Source organism: Andrographis paniculata, unplaced genomic scaffold (genome assembly GCF_009805555.1).
Source record: "Andrographis paniculata isolate CXL003 unplaced genomic scaffold, ASM980555v1 Contig37END, whole genome shotgun sequence".
Lineage (NCBI taxonomy): Eukaryota > Viridiplantae > Streptophyta > Magnoliopsida > Lamiales > Acanthaceae > Andrographis > Andrographis paniculata.
The window spans coordinates 7,363,132-7,388,144 of record NW_026137570.1 but is presented as its reverse complement, the minus strand read 5'-3'; the positions used below and the strand labels follow the sequence as shown (position 1 = coordinate 7,388,144).

The 25,013-nt window shown below is 32.7% G+C and overlaps 5 protein-coding genes across 5 annotated transcripts; 2 read left to right on the top strand and 3 right to left on the bottom strand.

The window, feature by feature from the left end:
• Positions 1-49: 49 nt before the first annotated feature.
• Positions 50-793, top strand: LOC127250199 (uncharacterized). Its single transcript, XM_051273358.1, has one exon. The coding sequence runs from the start codon at positions 50-52 to the stop codon at positions 791-793; it is 744 nt and encodes a 247-aa protein (XP_051129315.1).
• Positions 794-2,678: 1,885 nt separating this feature from the next.
• LOC127250198 (uncharacterized) lies at positions 2,679-7,509 on the top strand. Its single transcript, XM_051273357.1, has 4 exons — positions 2,679-2,955; positions 3,048-3,854; positions 5,136-5,142; positions 7,398-7,509. The coding sequence occupies exons 2-4, from the start codon at positions 3,116-3,118 to the stop codon at positions 7,507-7,509; spliced, it is 858 nt and encodes a 285-aa protein (XP_051129314.1). The 5' UTR covers positions 2,679-2,955; positions 3,048-3,115.
• A 3,857-nt stretch (positions 7,510-11,366) lies between these two features.
• On the bottom strand, positions 11,367-12,143 carry LOC127250196 (uncharacterized). The gene has a single exon (XM_051273356.1). The coding sequence runs from the start codon at positions 12,141-12,143 to the stop codon at positions 11,367-11,369; it is 777 nt and encodes a 258-aa protein (XP_051129313.1).
• A 1,520-nt stretch (positions 12,144-13,663) lies between these two features.
• Positions 13,664-14,380, bottom strand: LOC127250195 (uncharacterized). Its single transcript, XM_051273355.1, has one exon. The coding sequence runs from the start codon at positions 14,378-14,380 to the stop codon at positions 13,664-13,666; it is 717 nt and encodes a 238-aa protein (XP_051129312.1).
• A 2,987-nt stretch (positions 14,381-17,367) lies between these two features.
• LOC127250194 (uncharacterized) lies at positions 17,368-18,135 on the bottom strand. Its single transcript, XM_051273354.1, has one exon. The coding sequence runs from the start codon at positions 18,133-18,135 to the stop codon at positions 17,368-17,370; it is 768 nt and encodes a 255-aa protein (XP_051129311.1).
• Between the last annotated feature and the right edge of the window lie 6,878 nt (positions 18,136-25,013).

Sequence of the window (25,013 nt, the reverse complement as noted above, 5' to 3'; positions counted from 1 at the left end):
ATATTCCTCTAGAATCGAAATCAAAGAATCTTCACAATCTTAGGGCCCAATGGATGCTTCTTTCCAGCAAGTTTCCCTAACTATGGATGAACCTATGGATGGTGACATCCTTTATGGTTTTCATGATGGGTCCGAGCTCGAGAGACAAAACACTGTCACATTCGAATTATCATGCAAGTGTTTCATCAATGTATGGCGGTCGCGGCCCAATCGAGAATCCGGGATCTCAGAAGGATACCTGATGCAGGTTCCCCACCATGTACCGAGCATCGAGATCACGGTCACTAGAGATCAATTTCGCTCCCATATCGATGAAGTCTATCAAATCTTCAGCAATCAGCTCCGGCAATGGCCTATTACTGGTGAGGGTCGACGGGATGTGACGATATCTGCATTCAGTAGACATTTTTCAGCAGAGAAATACGAGGTGCCGGATTCTACCTCTCAAGGATGCGATAGGCTTTGGATACACTGTGCTTTCACACTCGTTATCAGCCAAATTACGGACGAAGGGAGCGACGTAGAGCGGGTGCAACTGCAGTCTGCCGAGGAAGCGGAGGCACAGATGGTTCCAGCTGCCGAGGCATCCATTGAGTTGTCGTTGAAGAAAGTTGTGGTGGCTGATGATTCGGAAGAGACTTGCTCTATTTGCTTGGAAGTGATGCGCGGCAGTGAATGTGAAGCGATGAAGATGTCGTGCTCGCATGTTTTCCATGGCGATTGCATCCGCAAATGGCTGAGGACAAGCCATTATTGCCCCGTTTGTCGATTCGAGTTGCCGCCGGAAAATTAAGAGAGCTCGTGTTTATGGCTTTGGATGGACATTGCAGTTGGAGTGATTGAATAAGGTACATGTCCTTGTTTTAAATTTGTTTGTCTTTTAAGTACTATGTAGGGATTTCAGACAAACTGTTTGCTTTAATGTTTCTTTTTCTATTGGGACTTGAATTAAATTGGCCTCTTCTTTATTATGTACTAGACAATTTAATCGAAATGAGGACATTAAGATCTGCTATTTATTTTTGATATCGTGAAAAATTCAAAGAAACATTGCAACACTCCAGCTCACAAGCTACATAGACCAAATGTGTCGAGATTAGGCTGTTGGGCCCATAGGTTAACATAAGTCTTTCAAATTAATGCGTTTTGTCTTCACTCACGCGCACTCTGAGAGACTTTCTAGAGGTTACACGCTTAATTTTAGAGTTTTCTTAAGTGGGCTCTCGAAAAAGAATGTGTATATTGTTGACATAAGCAGTCTATTCAATCAATTCAGTCTCTATTCAACACCGGACTATCACATCCTCCCAAAGTTAAGAATGCAATGTCCATGTTGCACCCTAAGAATCTGTCAACTGCTGGACCTCTCAACAATCCAGTCGAAAACTATGGGCTTCCACATGTCTATTCTGATACTAATTGTAACACTTCGGACTGCAAACTACACAAATCGGGAGTGTTGAGATCATAGACTGATCCTACAGGTCAACACGAGTAATTCCAACACGTTTTGTCCTCACTCACCCATACTATGGTAGATTTTCCAGGGATCACTAATCCTGAAACTATTCTAAGATAAACACGTTTAACACTAGAGTTCTTTTCGTATGTATTTTGAAAAACAATATGCAACGGTAGTTAATTAAAAAGAAGCTTTGTAGTTAAAGAGCTATTTTTTTTTAATCTTAATTTGATTTTTTAAATGATGATGTAATTGTGTTTTTGGATAGTCAATATGAAATTGAATTGTGTAATGATATTTCATTATCAATTTAATCACATAGATGTATGTTTGGCTGTAGGATTTAATTCTACTATTAATTCAAATTATTTTTTTTCAAAAATATCAAATCAAACACCTATTTTTTATTTTCTATTTTTAATCATGTTTGTAATACTAATTTTTGATACTTTTGATTAGTAGTAACTTTGTATAGTTTGTTGTAAACAAAAGATACGATTGTAATGGTATCTTAGGATTTCATTTGTAAGAAAATATTACTAAAAAAATTGGAGAATGTTGTAATTTTGACCCATCAAATAAGGGTGCAAAAGCCCATCCCTTTGGCCCAAGCCCGGCCTTTGGTAGACCAACCTCACTATTCCATTTAATATGAGTTGTTGAATTTATAATTTTTATTACAAACGTTCGTTCTTCTTTTAATATCCTATCGGTTGTTGTTTTTATTCATTGTCAATATAATCTTCTTGTTTCTCTTTGTACTCTCTCTTTCCTTTTCTCTCTACTCTCATTTTCTCTGTCTGATGTGAGGATTTGTTTCGTGCGGGGGCTTGTTTCGTGTGTCTCTTTGGTGAGGTTTTCGGCCATTGTGTGGTGTTTCTTGAAAAGTTTTTTGATGTATAGCTTGTTGTAAACAAAAGGTACGACTGTAATAATACCCTTTGATGTCATTTGTAAGAAAGTATGACAAAAACGATAGAGAAGGTTGTAATTTTGGCCCATCAAATAAGGGTGCAAAACCTAACTCTTTGGCCCAAGCTTAAGCCTGTCCCTTGGTAGTCCAACCTCAATATTGCATTTAATACGAGTTGTTGGATATGCGATTTTTATTACAGCCGTTCGTTCTTTTAATGCCCCACCCGTTGTTTTATTTATTGTCAATATATATTTTTTTCTTTCTCTCTCTACTATGTATTTTCCCTCTCTACTGTCTCTTTCTTTTTCTCTCTTCTCTTATTTTCTCCGTCTAATGTGAGCATTTGTTTTGTGTGAGGGCTTGTTTCTTATGTCTCTTTGGTGAGGTTTTTGGCTATCATGTAGTGCTTCTTGGAAAATATTTTGAGAGATTTTTGAGAGGGTGTGAGGTTGTTGGCTCCGTTGGTAGCCGGTGGCCTTGTTTGTTGCCAGATCTACATTGTTTTTGGCCCCTTCACTTGAGTGTGGCGTCGAGGATCTGAACCAAGCTTGGCTCAATTTTGTTAGTATTTTTTTTGGTTAGTGAATACATTTGCACATTTCTTGATTATGTTCGCATTTTTGCGACCACATTAAAATCATTACATGTCTAATTGCTTGTAATTTTCAGATCCCTATCCATCCATCTTTATATATTTGGTTATTTTCTTGTAAAATTGAAGAATATTTGACAATCTCATGGCGCACTGGAACTCTTCTTTCCATCAAGTTTCCTTAACCACCGATCAAGCTACAATCGCTGACACCATCTATGGTTTTTGTAAAGCGCCCGTGCCCTCGACCCAATTCACCATAACTTTTGAATTATCTTGCAAGTGCTTTATCGATTTATGGAGACCACAGTCCAATCAAGCATCAAGCAGCCGGGCAAGATATATGGGTCGGGTTAACCAACCCACATCAACGATCCACATCTCAATCACTAGAGATCAATTCATCTCTCGGATCGAAGATGTCTCACAAATCTTCAACAATCAACTAGAATGTTGGCCTATTAATGCCGAGGGAAGATCACTTGTGACGGAAGTTGCACTCAGTAGATTTTCTGCAGCAGTTGATTCCAAGCAGCCGCCTTCCTATATCTACGATAGAGTTTGGATACGCTGCTCTTTTACAACTGTTCTAAGACACATTTTGAATGAAAGACGCGAGATAGAGCAAGCGCTTATACAGTTTTCCGATGAAGTGGAGATACACATGATTCCGGCTGCCGAGTCTTCCATTCAATTGTTGTTAGAAGAGGTTTCTGTGGCGGATGATGCGAAAGAGACTTGTGCCATTTGCTTTGAAGAGATGCGTGGTGGATGCGTAGCAATGAGGATGCCGTGTTTGCATATGTTCCATGGTGATTGCATCCACAAGTGGTTGAGGACTAGCCATTATTGCCCGGTTTGTCGTTTCGAGGTACCAAAGCGAGGTAATTGAGAGCTCAATGTTTATCCTTGTTGATCAACATTTTAGTTATTTAATGAATCTTGCTTGTATCTTAAGTAGTTTATAAAAATGTCGAGAACAAAGAAACTTGTATTAACTATTTTGGGTTTGTTATCTTGTATTTTTGCCTTCAGTTTCCGTTTATGCAGCGTTTTTAGATGAATTGATTTTTTGTGTGTTGTGTAGACAAATATATTAAAAACATAAAAATATATTTTTTTACTCCCGACCCCTTTTCATCATTTTAGAACTTTAAATGGACCATTTTTTAAAATACTCCTGTAAGTAAATTTTTTTTCGCTAAAATGGTCATCTTGTGCCGAATTCGCCACATCGGTCCGCCATTGCTGATGTGGCATTGATATGGATGACATGTCATTACCACTTCAGTGACACGCTGGAGGACCACGTTAGCGAAATTTTTTATTTACTTGCAACACTATTGTAGACAAAAAATTGTGTTATTTTTTAATAAACACAAAATTTGTACAAATTAAATTTGATTTGAATTTAAAGCGGGTCCTATCTAAATGGGTCATTTGATTCTCCTTTTGGGTCGATTTATTTTCCAACTTAGTTTTCTATGGCTTCTTTGATCTGAAGAGATTTGATCTTCGGTTTGATTTTGCCGGATTTTGGAGAGCTTTGGTCTCCGTGCAGGCGATTTGATCGTTAGTTTTGGATTTGATGTCCTATTTGGACGATCCGAGACTTTGATCTTTGATTTGAATTTGCTGCCTTTTGGAGGGTTTTGGTCTCCGTGTAGGTGATTTGATCATTAGCTTTGGATTTATGTCTTCTGTAGACGATCCGAGGCTTTGATCTTTGATTTGACTTTGCCGCCTTTTGAGGGCTTTGGTCTCTATGTTGGCAAATTGATCATCAACTTTGGATTTGGTGTCTTCTTTAGATGATCCGAGGTTTTGATCTTTGATTCGGCTTTACCGCCTTTTGGAGGACTTTGGTCTCAGTTTGGGCAATTTGATCATCAACTTTGGATTTGGTGTCTTATTCGGACGATATGAGGCTTTGATCTTTGATTTGGCTTTGCCGCCTTTTGGAGAGCTTTAGTCTCCGTGTGGGCGATTCGATCATCGGCTTTGGACTTGATGTCTTCTTAGGATGGTCCGAAGCTTTGATCTTTGATTCGACTTTACCACTTTTGGAGGACTTTGGTCTCCGTATGGGCGATTTGATTATCGTCTTTGGATTTGATATCTTCTTTAGACGATCCGATGCTTTGATATTTGGTTTGGCTTTGCAGCATTTTGGAGGGCTTTGGTCTCCGTGTGGGTGATTTGATCGTCGACTTTGGATTTGATGTCTTGTTTGGACGATCCGCGGCTTTGATCTTTTGTTTGGCTTTGGCGCCTTTTGGAGGGCTTTGGTCTCAATGTAGGCGATTTGATCGTCGGCTTTGGATTTGATGTCTTGTTTGGACGATCTGCGGCTTTGATCTTTGGCTTGCCTTTTCCGCCTTTTGGAGAGCTTCGGTCTCCGTGTGGGCGATTTAATCGTCGGCTTTGGATTTGATGTCTTGTTTGGACGATCCGCGACTTTGATCTTTGAGTAGGTGGATTTGGTGCTCCATAACACTTTTGGCGGAATGTCCCTTTGACTTTTGGATCGAAGAGGGCCTGTTTGATGCTTTTGACGAAGAACGCGACGAACACCTTAAAGCTTTGGGATGAACTTGGGAGGCTCTTCCTTGGCTTTGACGAATTCCTCAACGGCTTTAGGAGCTTTGATCCTTCATCCGGCTTGGGCATACGACGGAGAACGTTAAGTCCATCGATTCGTCAACCAATATTGGATCATTTGTCCAAATCAGTGACTTTCGACGAAGAACGGTTCGAAGGACACGAAGAACATGAAGAACAATACAGAGAGAGTCTAGAGACTTACCCATTTACTTGAATCCTCGATGTAACTTCGGTGTCTCAAATGAATTGATCATGACTCCTATTTATAGGGGAGGTGTGGCCTCGGCTTCCTTTTAGAATGATGTCATGTGGCGCGTCCTGATTGGTCAATAGGGAGATTTTATAATATTTCATTTTCCATCAGATGCCGTTTTCCATTCTTGACGGATTATGCACCTTCCTTTCTTGCCAAGATCTTTATATTGGTTTGTTATCTTGTATTGTTTGTCTTGAGTGTCCATTCAGTTTTTAAATGAATTGATTTTTTGTGTATGATGTGAGAAATTGTATTAAGAATATAAAATATTATGTTAAGTTAAACATTTGACTTTTTGATTTTTTTAATGTGTATTTGGATTTTTTTTAATGAATATTTAATTTATTTTTTTTTTGACTTTTTGACTCTTGTAAAAAAATATTTTATATTTTATATTATTATTTTTCGAGAATTGCAATTCAAAATGAGTGTTTACGAGAATCAAAGTTTATTATTTAATTTTTTATTTTCTCTATAAGCATATTATATCTTTTTTTGTGAATTTATTATCTCGGATATTCGAACATACCTTGTATAGATTTAATTAGAGGGAGCAATAATCTAATAAATCCAAATCAATAATATACAAAATCGAAAAAGAACATAACAATATCCCCATAAGGGATGGTCTGTTGGTGTAGACGGTAGACTTATGACCGTGCGGTCATGGATTCAAATCCCGACGCCTCCAGGTCTATCTGCCACATATGATTCGCTTAGCATGACTTGTCTTGTCGAACCTAGTTCGCAGGGCATTAAGTTCGGCCGAGAGTTACGGATGCGGGATCCCACATTATCAATAAAAGAAGGGTAAATTATATAATACCACCACTATAAGAAAAAATTATTTTTGTAACAAAATTTTTTTGTTTCTAAATCTACTTTTTCCGTTACTAAATGACATTAGAGACGGAATTAGTAATGGAATTACGTTAGCTACGTGAACTTTAGGGACGGAATTCCGTTACAAATATATTATTTTTTTGTAGTGCACCTTATGTTTTAGTAATAATGCACAATTCTAAATAAAAACATAAATTACGTGAGTTTTATATACATAAAAAATGTAAAATATTTTAAATAATTTTTCTAATAAAATAAATAAATAAATATTCATTTTATAGTTTTTGGAGATAAATTGTTATATAATTTTTACAAATTCTATAAAAATAAATGATTGATCAATTATTTATTTATTTTATTAAAAAAATTAATTAAAATATTTTAGTGTACAAAACTTGCGCAATTTAGATCTTTATTTAGAAAAAAATATATGTTTTGGACAAAAAGAGTGTTTCATTCAAACTTTATATTAACTGAAAAGTTTTATGTAATAAATAAAATATAAGTTGTTTTGTACATTTATGTTATATAATTTACCCATAAAAGAAGAAATAACATAACAATATTAAGGCTGAATGCATAAATTAAAAATTAGACCAAAACCAACCAAACATCCCCTTAATTGAATCAAATTGTAAAGCATTTCCACGCCCAAACTTTCGAAAAAAATTGAATTGAAAATCTCCCTGTTCGAGTTCCTTTTTATGACGAGAACGATCGACAGCGACGACGACAATGATTCCTTCACCGGTGGACACCTCCCGGACGGCGGCGGCTCAACGACGTCGATCTGGCATCTCCCAGAGCTGGGCAACAGCTGTTCTCCGCCGAACTAGCGGGCTCCAATCTTCTTCCACCGAATGGCTCCGATCGGACAGCGTCTTCTCCGGCAGCGGATCTCGGTGTTTTTTTTTTTTTTTTTTTTTTTTTTTTCTGAACAGATCCAGCAACACTCCAGGTCACGCTTACACAATTCCAGCTTTGGTCGTCTTCTCCACTATTCTGCTCCGACTCTTCTTTATTTCTCTGGTAGACTTCAAACTCCGATTAGCTTTGATTTACACCGATTCTTTATTCCGCTATTTCTACCGGCATAAGAGGACGGGAGTGGTCGGCTCAGCCCATCGTATCTAATGGCTTACGACGTGGGACTTGGTTTGCACCTAACCAATCGTCCCCTCGAACCAAGACTACCTAATGGCCTTCCAGTCCACCTTGTACCGTTTATCACAAAGGACTCGCTATCTGACCACCTCAATCGGGATCTATCCAATATCGTCAGGAGACTTTCGACACAAGACACATCCGCAGGTCACGAGGGCGAGCCCACCATCACAACCAATGCCCAATGCCACCCTAGTCCATTTCACCATGTCTGATACCACTGTTGGGACTGGATCAACTCAACACTAGTATGATATTGTCCGCTTTTGGTTGAATTTGCACGGATTTGTTTTTGAATATTCTCAAAAAGGCCTCGTACCATGGAGTTCACTTGGGACTTTGTGTAAAATTTTCTTCACAACTTCCAAAGTGTGACTTAGGTTTGTACCCCAATATTTCTTTTGGTTGAGTTTAAAAAAATTTGATTTAAGTTTGATATTAAAATAATATTTGATGAGATGTTTATAAAAAAAAAATTTTTTTTTTCGAAAAATACAGCGTCTAAATAATAAAATTTAAAAAAATTTGTCCAAACAAACATGACTAGGCTACAACACCCTTGTATAAACCCCCTAACAAACGAACACACAAATAGGCTAATAGGTTAGGATTTGGTATAAAAGTTTGGGTTTAGGTTTTAGGCTATAAGGATTGGGCGTGTCGAGTGGATTGCATCCAAATTCGACCTTTGATCATTTATCATGATTTAATACAAAGTACAGCTTTAAAAGTCCCATCATTTTTTGGACTTTAGTGAGAATTATGTATATATTATATTATTTAAATTTGATTCTATCTAGTTTTAAGGTACTATATATAGACCCTTATCTTTTTAATTAATATAATGCAATTATTTAGTTTCTATAAAATATTTTTACAATAAAAAAATAGTATATTTTTAATTAGAATGTGCATTGAATTTTTTTTTGACTTTTCCAATCTAACTCTATGAATCCCATGATAAATTGAAAGTTGATCTACTTTTACTTCTGCCAATTGGACTCGGCCCAATCTCTTTAATCCAAACACAAATCCAAATCTAAACACCAAGCCCAAACCTTTTTAGAAGTTACAATCAAATTAGTTAATTGGTTTTGGGGTTTATTTTAGATAAAAGTGAGTCAGTGAGTCTCATTTTGATATGGAACTCTATTAGAGAGAAATAGAGTATAGAGAGGGAAAGAGGGGTTGAGAGTAGAGAGGAGAGTTCCGATGAGGGTTCCGAGAGGTTTTACCGGTAGAATAGAAGCTCTTTCCCGTGGCCGATTTTGACGGGTGTCAAAGTTTAGAGTGACGAGCCGACCTCCAACCTTGTAGATGGTTACCTCAGATCATTTTGCACCAAGGGTAGACCTTACTTCAAAGTCCTTTCACCGGTAAAGAGAATACGAAAAAGAACTATGTCAATCAAAGATCGGAGAAAGCAAGGAGCAAATTCAGTTCTGTTTGAATTCTCCAGAGGCGCTGCTGTTCGGGGCTATTTGACGGAGGAGTCATCGCCGTGGGTCTGTCATCCGTTCGTCCGAGAAGATGACTGGAGAAGAAGTCGCCGAAAGCACTCGCAAGAGCAGTGGCTGTTGGTCGCTATGAACTATTGGGATGCAAACTCAAGTCCCACGTTGAAATTATGAAGAAAATCTCACACCTTATAAGTTTCACATAAACTCTTAGGCTTTTTGGAGTAAATCTAAAAAAACAAAATCGTGCAGGTTCACTTTAAAGCTGGCAATTTCATAGTAGTGTTAAGTTAGTCTAATCCCAACAGAAACTGCCGCTGTCCGGCCGACCGCTGGAGCTGCTCGCTGCTTGTGGTCGCCTTGAGCCATCGGTGAAGGAGTGGTCGTCATCGATTTTGTCTTCGCGGTTGGATTCCAGAACCGAACTATTTCAATTTGATTTCTTCCAAATACAATTAATTTATATTTGTTTACGAGGTATTTTCCGAATAAAATCAGATATAAATTTACAACAACATAAATAGTATAGATTTGATTTAAAATCATAAGAGATTATGAAAATGTTTTTTTCGTAGATAAAATTTGAAAAAAAAAATTGAAATAAGATTAAGATTACATAGATTGATTGTTGATAATAATTTTTGTAATGGCTAGAAAGATTAAAAATATTTATTAATAAAATAAAAATTAGTATATGGTCATGCAAAGTGGTCATAAAAAAAAACTAATCAAAGTACCGTAAGGATGATTAGTCCCGTAAGGATGACCCGGTGATGTGGGGGTTGGACATGTGATCGTGAGGTCATGGGTTCAAATCTCCAACTCGGATAACGACTGCGGGTTTCCACTTAAAAAAAATTTGAAAGTAAAAAAATAATACTTGTGCAATATGTATATATAAATATTAAACCTAACATTTGAAAGTAAAAAAATTTTATTATAATTTTTTTTAAAAAAATAAAAAACTAATTTAGTAATTTTTTTTTAAAAAAATCTTAATAAAAAAAATCAAATCAGGCTCTAGTTAGGTGCCAATTTATTCTTATATATTCATAAACTCACCCGATCACACATCTTCATCCTCATTATATATCATCACTTGATTTTCGAACCCTTTTATTCTCAAGTCTCTATTTACATAAACTACTCATTGATTGAAACTCCCTATATAAGGTTGGTTTATACCCAAGCTGAGTTAACAAATATCTCTCATTTACTACTTTGGTGTTTTAGTATTTATTTAATTGAAAATAAGTTGTTATAACAGTATCGTTAACTATGCTTTTGGAGAATTGACCCTTTTCAATATAAAGGAGATCTGATCGAGCTCCATTTTCCAACATCGGGTATGAAAACAGTATTATCTAAATCGTTGAGTAGATCATCTCATAATTCCGAAAATGAGTAAGGAAGGTGGTTCAACGGTTCGACCTCCATTGTTAAATGACACAAATTATAGGAGTTGGAATAACAAAATGAAAGCATTCCTTATGTCCCAAGGAGAAGATGTCTTCTAATTGTCATCCTAAAAAATATATATTTTGTATGTGTTACAATTTTTCTATTTTAGTACATTGACCGTCAGTAAATTAATTTCTATATGATTTAGTCGCAATGACTTATACTTCATGAAGACCCTAGCAAAAAATTATATTCTATACATGTCACAATTTCGCTAAAAATATTCTATGTCACAATTTTGCTGAAAATATTATGTATATTTTTTATTATCAAATATTGTGTCACCTGTCATTCAATCACAGTATCCCGTGAATTTGACAGGATGTGAAATTCACATATGATCAATATATTGAAATAAAAAAAAATTGTGACAAATCAGAATATATTTTCTTAAAATGACAATTAAAATACAAAAGTAATAGTTAGATATATATATATATACCAAATATTTTTTACAATTTTCCCGTAATATTAAAAAAAGGAAAGATAACGAACATAATGCCGATGGAAGTTGGGACAGCAACTAAACACAATTTTTAATGAGCAAACTTCATTTCAGTAAATAGCTACAATTCTCGATCAGCACAGCGACAATAAACAGGACCTCTCGATCAATTTTCGGTCGCTAACTCGAAACGACAAACAGGGCAACAATTGCTCATCCTCAGCCACTTCTTGATGCAATCTCCGTGGAACAAATGCGAGCACGGCATCCTGGTCGCTTTTCCGCGCATCACTTCCAAGCATATACTGCAGCTCTCTTCCGAATCATTTGCCACCGCAGCCTCTTTCAGCGACGATTCAATCAAACCCTCAGCAGCCGGAACCATGTGTGCCTCCGCTTCCTGGGCAGACTGCAGAAGCGCCAAATTCATATCCTCGGAACGCTGCAGAAGCGCCAAATCCGTATCCTCGCGCCCTTCTTCCAGAAAATGGTTAAGATTGACCGTAACAGGGCAGTGTATCCAAATTTTATTGTAGTCATTCGAACTCGGAGGCTTCCATCTAAGGGCTTGAATTAAATAAAGCACGGCGGATTCGATCACGTACGTTCGTCCCTCGGGGTTAATAGGCCAGCGCCTGAGCTCAGTGTCGGCTATTCGCAGAAAATCTTCGATGAGTTGATCGCCAGTGTTGGAGATTTCAATTTGATTTTTAGTGATCGAAATTTCAATCGGTGGTATGTGCTGCCGGATAATCCGATCCCAGTCGGATTCTTCGTTATCGGCCATCAAAAGCCCTTGGTGGATAAAGCACTTGCAAGTGAATTCAAAAGTAACGGTGAGTTGCGCCGAGGCCATCGCACAGCGACTATAAACGGTGTCGGCGGTTGTGATGTCGTCCATGGTTACGGATTCCTGCTGGTAATTATTTCCCAACTGCGCCATGAGATTGCCAAGATGAATTCTTGGAACAGAAGTTTTTGACGTTATGAGATTCTGAAAACTTCGAAGAGAATGAAAATGAGTACGTGTAATTGGATGAATATATAATAATAAATTGGCGGCAATCCGAATCTTAAAACCAACTACTGTTGATTTGATTTTTTTTATTCAGATTTTTTTTTAAAGAAAAAAAAATATTAAATTAAATATTTTATTTTAAAAAACTATAATAAATAATTATTTTTACTTTCAGATATTAGGTAAATATTTATTTATATCCAATTTCAATTTAAAATTCAAAACTCAATTATTATTTCATATATATATATATTTAAAGTATATGACCCAATTTGTATAATATTCTCTTGTCCCTAATACGGTGAGTCGGTGACATATTTACTGTAAAATAATTTAAGAGAAGTATAACTGCTAAATAATTAAGAATTTATTAATAAAATTAATAATATAATATAAATAATTATAAATTAAGATTAAAATAATTAATTAGTTTAATAAAAATTAAAATTATAAATAATTTTAATTAAAATGTAAAATACTTTTTTAAAAAATGAAATTGACATAGTATGTAAAACGGACAAATGGAGTATTAATTTTTTTATATTTAATTTTTTAAATTCTTGATAGGTTTTTTTTATTGGTTGTAAAAATGAGGCCCTATACTTATTAAAGTTTAAATTTAATTTTCATTTAATTAATAACTTAAAACTGTTTGAATTCTTTTTTGGGGGGCCAATTATAAACCATATTATCAACAAACAATACAATCTATGTAATCTTAAAAAATTATAGTATTGATGTTCGTCAATTTTACAACCTTGAAAATTTAGATCGTTCGAGGCTTAATCAAACAGGGGAAATTGAAAGATCTTGTTTTAGTTAAAAGTGATTTAAATAATTAATATTTGATTTATTATTTCATATGAATGATTAAAAAAACTCTATTTAATTGTTTTAAAAAACATATCCAAATAAAAAATATATAATATGAATATTATTTTGTAAATAATACTCCTTCTGTCCCGTAAGTAAGTAAATATCTATTTGTTTTTTCACATAGTTTTAGAAATATTAGTATTATATTGGGATATAGTAGAAATAAAATACAAATGACTAAAATAATATAGTATGTAATATATTGTAAGTTTTAAGGGTATTTGTAATGTTAGGTAGATAATACAGTTAAATAAATATTTTGTTATAGGAGACTAAAATGAAAAAATGGATTATTTGTTATGGAACGGAGCGAGTAACATTTTCTATAATACAAATAAATAAAAAAAAATATAAATTTTTATTTATGATTAACATAAATTAATTTATAAAAATTTATAAATTTGAATATATGTAAATATATTTATTTATTGAAGAGAGATACAAATAAAAAATTTATATAAAATATATTGTAATTATACTTTTGTCTCGCAGTTTTTAACAAGGAAGCTTCGTTTCATTGAATAGCTACAATGTCGATCAGATCAACAACAATAAAGACAACCTCCCGATCAAATTCCCGTCGGTAACTTGAAACGACAAAGAGGGCAATAATGGCTCGTCCCCAGCCACTTTTGTATGCAACATCCGTGGAACAAATGCGAGCACGGCATCCTCGTCGCTTTGCCACGGATCACTTCCAAGCAAACAGTGCAAGTCTCTTCAGAACCATTTGCCACCGCAGCCTCTTTCAATGACGACTCAATGGAAAACTCGGCAGCGGGAACCATGTGTGCCTCCGCTTCCTGGGCAGACTGCAGAAGCGCCAAATCCATATCCTCGCGCCCTTCTTCCACGAAATGGTTAAGAGTGATCGTAACCGGGCAGTGTATCCAAATTTTGTCGTAGTCATTATTCGAACTCAGAGGCCTCGATCTAAGGGCTGAAATTAGATGATCCACTGCAGATTCGATCACGTAAGTTTGTCCCTCGGCATTAATAGGCCAATGCATGAAGGCAGTGTTGGCAGTTCGCCGAAATTCTTCGATGAGTTGTTCGGCAGTGTTGGAGATTTCAATTTTATTTCTATTGATTGAGATTCCAATCGACGGGATGGGCTGCTGGATAAACCGACCCGTGTACATCGGCTCGGCGTCGGATTCTCGGTTAGCCATCAAAATTGACTGGTCGATAAAGCACCTGCAAGTGAATGAAAATTCAACGTTGAGTTGCGTCGAGCCCAAAATAAAACGACCATAAACAGTCTCGGGGGTTGTTGTTTGGCCCATGATTACGGATTCCTGCTCGAAATAATTTACCAATTGCGCCATGAGATTGTCAAGATTCTTGGAACAAGTTTCGAGTAGATAAAGATTTTTGAAAATTTCGGAAATAGTAGAAATTTAGATATTTGATGCGATAAGATCAGAACTTTTAAAAGTAAAAGTGTTTATGTAAATAGAGTCGACAATCAAATGAATGCATACAATGAGAATGAGTATGTGTAATTGGGTGAATATATATAAGGATAAATTGGTTGGTACATGAAAATTAGATTACACTATAGCCTGATTTTATTTTTTGATTTGGATTTGATTGTTTTTTTATTCAGATATTTTTTAAAAATATATATATATTAGATTAAATACTCAATTTTTAAAAATTATAATAGAAATTATTTTACTTTGAAATATTAGGTTAATATTTATTTATATCTAATTTCAATTCAATATTTTAACAAATTATAAAAATATTAGGAAACAATCCACTTAATCTTCTACAATTTCAAATTTAAAATTAAAAATAAAAATATACTATCTTTTTCTCTCAAAACATCAAATTTTAAATATTTTAATCATAAACCCTGATACCATTTGTAATACGCGGGTAGCCCAGGCCCAAAGGCCCAAGCCGGCCATCTCTTGGGCGCTAACGAACTTGGATATACCGTATAATGCGGGTTAAATAAGGTTAACTTATGAGAATGATTACGTGTAATTAATTGGGTGAACATATGAATATATAAGAATACATTCGCGGCAATCCGAAACTTAAAACCAACTAAGCTCTGATTTGATGTTATGATTTGGATTAGATTTTTTTATTGAGATTTTTTTAAAAAAAGTAAGGTTAACTTAAGTATTTAATTTTTTAAAATTATACTCCCTTGGTCCCACATATCGCGTCTGCTACACTGTAGACACGGTATTTCAGGAGATATGTAATTAATAGATAATTAAGAATGTATTAGTGAAAATAATTATCCCATAATATAAATAATTATAAATTAAGATTAAGATAACTAATTACTTTAATTAAAATAAAAAAATAAAATTAAAAAGTTTAAAATGAGATTAAAGTGTGTAATCATGTTCCAAAAAAGAAAAGTGACATGATATGTGGGACGGACAGAAACGGCAATGTGGACATAGTAAATGGGACGGATGAAGTAATAAATAGTAATTATTTACATTCAGATATTAGTAAATATTTATTCATATCCAATTTTAATTTAAAATTCAAAACTCAATTATTATTTCATATATATATAATTAAAGTTTATGGGGTCCACTTTAATTTGTATAATACTCTCCCGTCCCTAATATGATTTACTCTGAAATGATTTAGGAGATGATAGAATTAGCAAATAATTAAGAATTTATTAATAAATTATAATGAAAATAACTATAAATTAAAATTAGGATAACTGATTAATTTAATAAAAATTAAAATTATAATTATAAAAAACTTTAATTGAACTTTAAAATACTTTTTTAAAAATAAAAGTTACATAATATGTAGGATATGCAAAAATAGAAAATTCGACATCGTGGGACAAAAGAAGTAGTATTATTTTTTACAATTTAATTTTTTAAATACTTGATTGGTTTTTTTTTTTTATTGGTTGTAAAAGTGAGTCTGGATACTCATTAAAGTTTAAATTTAATTTTTATATACTTAATAATTTAAAACAGTATGAATTTTTTGACGGGGTCAATTATAAAAGATATTATCAACAAACAATACAATCTACGTAATCTTAAAAACGTATAGTATTTATGTTCATCAATTTTACAATATTGAAAATTTAGGTCGTTCGAGGCTTACTTCAACATGGACAAATTGAGAGGCCGTGTTTTAATTAAAAGTGATTTATTTAATTAATATTTGATTTATTATTATATATATATATGATTAAAAAAATTCTATTTAATTGTTTCAAAATTCATACTTCAATAAAAAAAATAGTATATAATATGAATATTATTTTGTAGATAATAATATTTTTTATAATACAAATAAATGAAAAAAATATAAATCTTTCTTTATAATTAAAGTAAATTAATTTTATGAAGAATTATAAAATTTTAATATATGTAAATATATTTATTTATTGAAAAGAGATACAAATAAAGAATTTTGAGTGAATTCAAAGATGAGAAAAATATCATATATTCCCCATTCCCAACTCAAAGTACTATTTTTACTATTTTAACCCGTCTCACTCCAAAGTATCAATTTCCTATTTTAGTAAAAGTAATTATACATCAATACCAAAATAACCTTAATTTTTACCTAAATTACAAACATACCATTACATGTACAGTTACTTTTTACGTAAAGTCAAATGGCAAAAATGTCAAAACTTCTTACGTACTTCCACTACCTAATAAAATAATATTATTTCTTAATCTACTACATAAAACCCCGAAGAGCCACTTAGACCAGGACGGAGAGAGTACATGTCACAATTTCGGTAAAAATATTTTGTACATTCATTACCAAAAAATGTATGTTTTGCTTCGAAAAATTGCTTCGAAAAATGAACGATTTCCAAACCTATTTCCCATTAGCCTTAGACATAGTCTTGGAAACAGCTCCGAGACTGATTTTTCACGGCTATTTGTGTAGTCTCAAAATTTCCGAGACTAATTCGGATAGTTTTGGAATTTCCGAACAAAGATGCTTTGGAAATGATAGCAACGCGTGGATTTGGCAAGATATGAAATTCACTAGCTTTCAATGTATTGAAATAGCAAAAATTACGACACTTTAAGATATATTTTGCTAAAGTAAAAATTAAAATACAAATATTATTTAAACATTATGTACGAGATATCTTTTTGTAATTTTTCAGATGTAATATAATATTATAAAAAAAAGGAACATAATGCTGATGAAAGTTGGGACATCAAGTAAACACAATTTTTAACAAGGAAGCTTCATTTCATTAAATAGGTACAATGTCGATCAAACAATAAACACGATCTCTTGATCAATTTTCCGTCGGTAACTCGAAGCGACAAACAGGGCAATAGTGGCTCGTCCTCAGCCACTTCCTTACGCAATCTCCGTGGAACAAATGCGAGCACGGCATCCTAGTGGCTTTTTCGCGCATCACTTCCAAGCATATAGTGCAAGTCTCTTCCGAATCATCCGCCGCTGCAGCATCATTCAGTGACGACTCAATCGAATCCTCGGCAGCCGGAATCATGTGTGTTTCCTCTTCCTGCAGGGAAGACTGCAGAAGCGCCAAATCCAAATCCATATCCTCGCGTCCTTCTTCCACGGAATGGTTAAGAGTGACCCTAACAGGGCATTGCATCCAAATGTGGTCGTAATCATTCGAACCCAGAGGCCTCCATCTAAGAGCTGAAATTAAATTATCCACTGCGGATTCGATCACGATCGTGCGTCCCTCGGCGTTAATAGGCCACTGCATGAGCTCAGTGTTGGCGATTTCCTGAAATTCTTCGATGAGATCATCGACAGTGTTGGAGATTTCAGTTCGATCTGTAATGGTCAAGATCCCAACTGGCGGAATGGGCTGCTGGAGAATCCGACCCCTGTGCGTAGGTATGGTGTCGGATACTTGGTTATTAGCCATGAAAATGTTTTGGTGGATAAAGCACTTGCAAGTGAATATAAAACTAACGGTTAATTGCGTCGAGGGTATCGTAGAAAGACGATAAGAGGCGTTGGAATCTGTTGTTTGGTCGATGATTACGGATTCCTGCTGGAAATTACTTCCCAATTGCGCCATGAGATTGTCTAGGGTTATTAGAAAAAAGGTTTTTAAAGTTATGAGATTTTGATAATTTCAGAGATAGTAAAAATTTACGTATTTGATGGAACAGGGCGAGAACTTTCAAAAGTAAAATTGTTTATGTAAATAGAGATTTGGGAATGAAAATATTCGAAAATAAATGAATGCATATAATGAGTATGCGCAGTTGGGTGAATATATGAATATATATATATGTATATATATAAGGATAAATTGGCGGGAAGATAGAAAATTAAAATCTACAACAACCTAATTTTATATTATGATTTGGATTTGATATATATTTTTTTAATTCAAATATTTTTTTCTCAAAAAATATATATTTTTAAAATTATAATAAAAACCATTAATCTTTAAATATTAGGTTTATATATATTTATTTGAAGTATACGTACGACTTTGCATATATATATTTTTTTTTAATTTTATTTTTTAATATTAGATTGGTTTTCTTTTTGTTTTTGTTTTTTTTTTATAAATGGGAACTCGCACTGGACTTAGACAAGACAAATCGTACTAAACGAATAGGCGTCAGAGTTTTAACTCATCACCTTACGATTACAAATTTTCTCACCACACCCAGGCCCGTTCCTAACATATCAAAGGCCCGGGGCAAAACTAAAAAATGAGGCACCTACCAAATATTTTTTTTTAAAAATAAAAAATAATTATTATTAAAAAATCAAAAATAGCAATATTTCAGTTTTACAAAATATGTTTAATGCAAAACAAATTAAACATTAAACAATACAACTCAAAACTATTAATATTTTAGATTATTTCACCAACTTCATACATATTGCCGCCGCCGTGCTATCATATTTTGTTTGCTATTTTGTGTGAGCTATTTTAATTGTATGTCTGCAGAATATAAATAAAAATACATAAGTATTACATAAAATTACTTCTCCTAGCATTTTTTGATGCAAAATCATTACTAATATTATCAACATCAATGGTTTCTAACATTTCTTTTTTAATAGATAACATAGCTAAACCATTCAATCTTTCTTGCGACATAGATGATCTCAAATAAGTTTTTAATTTTAATTTAAAAAAACTTCTTTCAGCAGATGCTACTGTTACAGGAACTGTTAATAAAATTCGATAAGCAATCGAAACATTTGGATAACAATCAGCAGCTCTAAGATATTCAAGAATTTCAATAGACGAATTTAAGTTATCCGGTAAAGTAACTTGTAAAACTTTTAATTCAATAATAAAATTTTCTAAATCAACATCACATAAATCATTATGAGATAAACTATTTAAAAAAACAACACTCCATTTTCTAAGTTCAATCATCATTCAAAGATTTAAACTTTTTAGAATTAAACAAAAACCCAAAAATACTATTATACTTACTTAATTGTTCAAATCTCTCATTTAAGGATGTAATAGCCATATCAACAATAACCAGAAAATAATTAATCTTAAATTGTTCTTCATCAGATTGTATTACATCTTCATTTTCATTTTCATCAAACTATTTTTTTCTATAAATATGTCGTTTTTTTTTTTTTGAAAATTTACATTCAACATCCATATTAAAAGCAACTTCTTTAGCTTTCTCTAAACTAGAGTCAAATCCAACATTTCTATAATTTTTAAAATATTTTATAACATCTTCTATTTGTTTGACAGCAGTATCAGCACAAACTAATTTAGATTACAATGTTTTATTTACAATATTAATTACAGATGAAATATCATACTAAATTACTATACCAAGTAAAAATTCATAGGACTCGAGAGCATTTAATAAACTTTCAGCTTCGCTTTTTGACTTGGCATCACTACATGAATTATATAAATCCATTAAAGCTAATCAAATTTGAGGAGTTTGAAATCTAATAGCTTTAACACTTTTAATTCTACTTTTCCATCGAGTATTTGACAAGGATTTTACCGTTAAACAAGATATATTGTTAAGCAAAAATTTCCATCTTTTTGTAGAACTTGAAAATAGTATATATATGCGTTGTATAACTCCAAAAAATGATATGACTTTCACACAAGAGTTTGCCATATCACAAAGAGTAAGATTTAGACTATGACAAGCACATGGCATATAAAAAGCCATATGATTGATATCAAGTAATCGTTTTTGAACACCTTGGTGCTTACCTTTCATATTAGAACCATTATCATAACTTTGGCCTCTAATATTAGCAATATCAAGATCAAGAGATTTAAGCGTATTTACTATTTCATTAAAAAGTTCTAACCCACTTGTATCATCTACTTTTAAAAACTCTAAAAAATATTCTTCAATTTTTATCATACTATTTGACATATTTACACAACGTATAATCAAAGTTATTTGCTCAAGATGACTAACATCTAAGGTACATTGTTATAGGACGGAGGGAGTATTATATTTATGATAATTATCTTATTCAGGAGATATGTAGAATTCTTTTATTATTTAAATGATTTGCACGTCATTGTAAATATAAATATATATGAATTTTATTATTGAAATAGAGAATTTCAATTTATTATATTCTAACATCGTATCATAGTCAAATTATCTTTGGGTATATCTATAACCCATTATATCCCATATATATTTTTATATATTTTATTGATGTATTTGCTTTTATCTACGATCATTCTGTTATTTTCATGCCGTCTCCGTCTCTACTATTTCGATCTCCACTGACATAGTTCTACTTTCAACTCTGACGCTGTTGAGAGTCCTGTTTTCTGCTTTAACTCTATTGAGAGTGAGTGAGTCATGTTTCCGACCCTAGCTCTGTTGTAAGCGAGCGAGTCATGTTTCCGACTCTAGTTCCGTGAACGATTGAGTCATGTTTCCAACTCTAACGGTGTTGAGTTTTGATTCTGACTCTAATCCCGTGGACGGCTACACCATTTTCGGCCAATCTTGGCAAATTCAAGTTCGTTTGTGGAAGATCTCGACTATATCTTTTTTTTTGTCACTCCTGACAAACTCAAATTTATTCGATCATATCTTGAGTTTGGGGAGACATGTTAAAATGTATTTAGAATATATATTATATTTATGATAGTTATTTTATTTAAGAAATTTGTAGTATTCTTGTATTATTTAAATGATTTATATCGCATTATAAATATGTACGAATTTTTGATTGAAATAAGAGAATTTCGGTTTATTATATTCTAAGATATTCGAATTCGCTTTCGCTAATTGGTTTATATAATTTTATACACGAATCATCCAACACATACAACAAATCAAATAAATATCTCATAAACACATGTAAAAAAAGAGAACGAAAAAAAAAAGTAGAGAGATAAATTCGAAGATCAAATCGAATAAAAAGCAAAGGGTAAGAACTAAGCTAATGTAAAACATTATATATGCATACATATTTATTTATTTATTCATTATTTAATTGTTACAAAAGGCCACCGAAGAATATTCAATTCAACGAAAATAAGATGATGTATATAAGAAGAAAAAAACATAAAAATATGTAAATACGATAGATAATAAAAATTTATATAATTATTTTATATTTTTACAATAATAATAATTATTATTATTATTTTATAATATTTGAATGGAAGTTGTTGTATATAAATACAATGTTGTTTTAATTAATATTTTGAGAGAAAAAATATTATATTTTTATTAAAATTTAATCATGATAAATTAAAGTTAAAATTATTTAAATGCTTAATTTTCTTTCAATGATTATTACATATTTAAAGTGTTCGTTATATAGATAGACAATATACACTATTGAGAAAAGGGAGGAATTGACATGAAAGTTGTGTAGCTAAGTGTCACGGATGCATATAAGTCGCCCGATAATTAATGGTATTAATATTAATAAAATATTCTTTTTTGCTATTATTTATTTATATATTAAAATTATTTTTTCATTTAAGCTCTGAATGGTAAGGTGCAAATATTGGTGGTCTTATTTTCTATTTTCTCTTTTAATTAAAAATGGATGCGCCTATGGTCATTTTAGAAAAAACAAAAAAAAGAAAAATGCCAAAATTGGCTCCTACAATTGTTTATTATTATTATTATTATTTTTTTTAAGAATGAAAAATTAAAGTGCTTAAATTTAAAAGTATTTTTGAAATAAAAATTACACATCAGCACACGATCCTCTTCCAAAATCACAATGAGGCGTGGGTGTCCGTATCTCAATTCTAATTATCAATTTTAAAAATAAAAAAGGATGAGATATGATTTTTGTGCTTCATTTCTATTTTTATTTTTCAAAAATAAAAAATAAATTTGAGGAGTCTTTTTCTACTCTTCAATTATAATTACACCCTCCCCTCTATATTAGCGAGCAATTTGTAATAGATAAAAAATAATAATATATTATTAGTTACTGAAATAGTAAGAGGTTTTGATATTTTTTGCTCTTTGACTTCAAATATAAAATAATTATATTTGTAATTTAGGTAAAAGTTGAATGTATTTTAGTATCAGTGTACATTTATTTTATCTATAATAAGAAATGAATACTTATAGTAAGAAGAGTACTGTAAGTTGGGAGAAAAGGAGTATTATTTTAGCAATATTTAAGAAAATACATATGAGAATAAAATTGACGATGATGTTATTTGAAGGATCATCAGTCGTCCACCTGTATTGACTGCATAATCAAACAAAGGCTGCGGATCCCGTTCCGATGGGTTTTTCTTCCCTCTATATCCATCGTCTTCAAATTGCCTAGTGTGTTTGTGATCGATTTGAGATAGTTAATTGTAGTAAAAATATATATATATATATATATAAAGTTAATATAAAAAGTGCAAAAATAAAATAAATAAATAAAAGAAAAACAAATGTTATAGAATAGAAATTCAAAATTTTGAAACTATCAATAAGAATATGCCACATGCGATCGGCCTGCATGGGCCGTTCATGCATGCCCGTGGTACAAAAACCGCAAAATTTTGAAATATAAGAAAATATTTTACCAATGACATAAGTATAAGACAAGTGATAATTGAGGATATATTTTTATAATTTTCTCCACACTTTGGTTATATGTTGAGTTTTTAGTTTGAAGTTGAGTTAAAAGTGATTTATTTAATTAATATTTGATTTATTATATATATATATATATGATTAAGAAAACTCTATTTAATTGTTTAAAACATCATACTTTAATAAAAAAAATAGTATATAATATGAATATTATTTTGTAGATAATAATATTTTCTATAATGCAAATAAATGAAAGAAATATAAAAACCTTTATTTATGATTAAGGTAAATTAATTTTACGAAGAATTATAAAATTTTAATATATGTAAATATATTTATTTATTAAAAACAGATACAAATATAGAATTTTGAGTGAATTCAATGACGAAATTAAAAAAAACATATTATACTTAAACTCTTGTCTTCTGACCGAGTCTCATAGACTTGCACCTCTTTGATAAAAATATCATATACTGACTCTGCCGCTACTCAAAGTACAATTTTTATCATTTCATCCGTCTCACTCCAAAGTATAATTTTCATATTTTTAGTAAAAGTAATCATACATTGATATCAAAATACCCTTTTAACTTTTACCTAAATTACCAACATACAATTACTCATACAATTATATTTTACATAAAGTCAAAGGACAAATATGTCAAACCCTCTCACACACTTCCACTGTCTAATAAAATACTATTATTTCTTAATTTACTACAAAACTCTAAAGGGCCCATTTGGACAAGGACAAAGGGACGGAGGGAGTACATATCACAATTTCCGTAAAAATATCTTGTACATTCACTACCAAAAAAATGTATGTTTTGCCTCGAAAAATTGTTTCGGAAAATGAACGTTTCCAAACCTATTTCCCATTAGCTTCAGACATAGTCTTGGAAATAATTCTGAGACTGATTTTTCGCGGCTATTTGTGTAAGTCTCAGAATTTTCGAGGGTAATTCAAATAGTTTTGAAATTTTGAAGGAAGATGCTTCGGAAATGGTAGCAACACGTGGATTTGGCGAGATATGAAATTCACTAGCTTTCAATGTATTGAAATAACAAAAATTGTGATACTTGAAGATATATTTTGCTAGAGTAGAAATTAAAATGCAAAAATAATAATTACACATTCGCGAGGAGATAACTTTTTTTTATTTTTCAGATGTAATGTAATATTAAAAAAAAAAAGGAACATAATGCTGATGAAAGTTGGGACATCAAGTAAACACAATTTTTAACAAGGAAGCTTCGTTTCATTACGTAGGTACAGTGTCGATCAGATCAGCAACAATAAACACGATCTCTCGATTAATTTTCCGTGGGTAACTCGAAGCGACAAAGAGGGCAATAGTGGCTCGTCCTCAGCCACTTCTTTATGCAATCTCCATGGAACAAATGCGAGCACGGCATCCTCGTCGCTTTTCCGCGCATCACTTCCAAGCATACAGTGCAAGTCTCTTCTGAATCATCCGCCGCTGCAGCCTCATTCAATGACGACTCAATCGAATCCTCGGAAGCCGGAATCATGTGTGCCTTCGCTTCCTGAGCAGACTGCAGAAGAGCCAAATCCATATCCTCAGCACGCCGCAGAAACGCCGCCAAATCCAAATCCTCGCGCCCTTCTTCCACGAAATGGTTAAAATTGAGCCTAACAGGGCAGTGTATCCAAATTTTGTCGTAGTCATCGTTCGAACTCAGAGGCCTCGATCTAAGGACTGAAAGTAAATAATTCACTGCAGGCTGGATCACACGCGTTCGTCCCTCAGCGTTAATAGGCAAATGCCTGGTCAGCTCGGTGTTGACAATTCGCACAAGTTCTTGGATGAGTTGATCATTGCCGGTGTTGGAGATTTCCATTTTATCTCTAGCGATCTCTATTCTAATCGTCTTAATGAGCGGC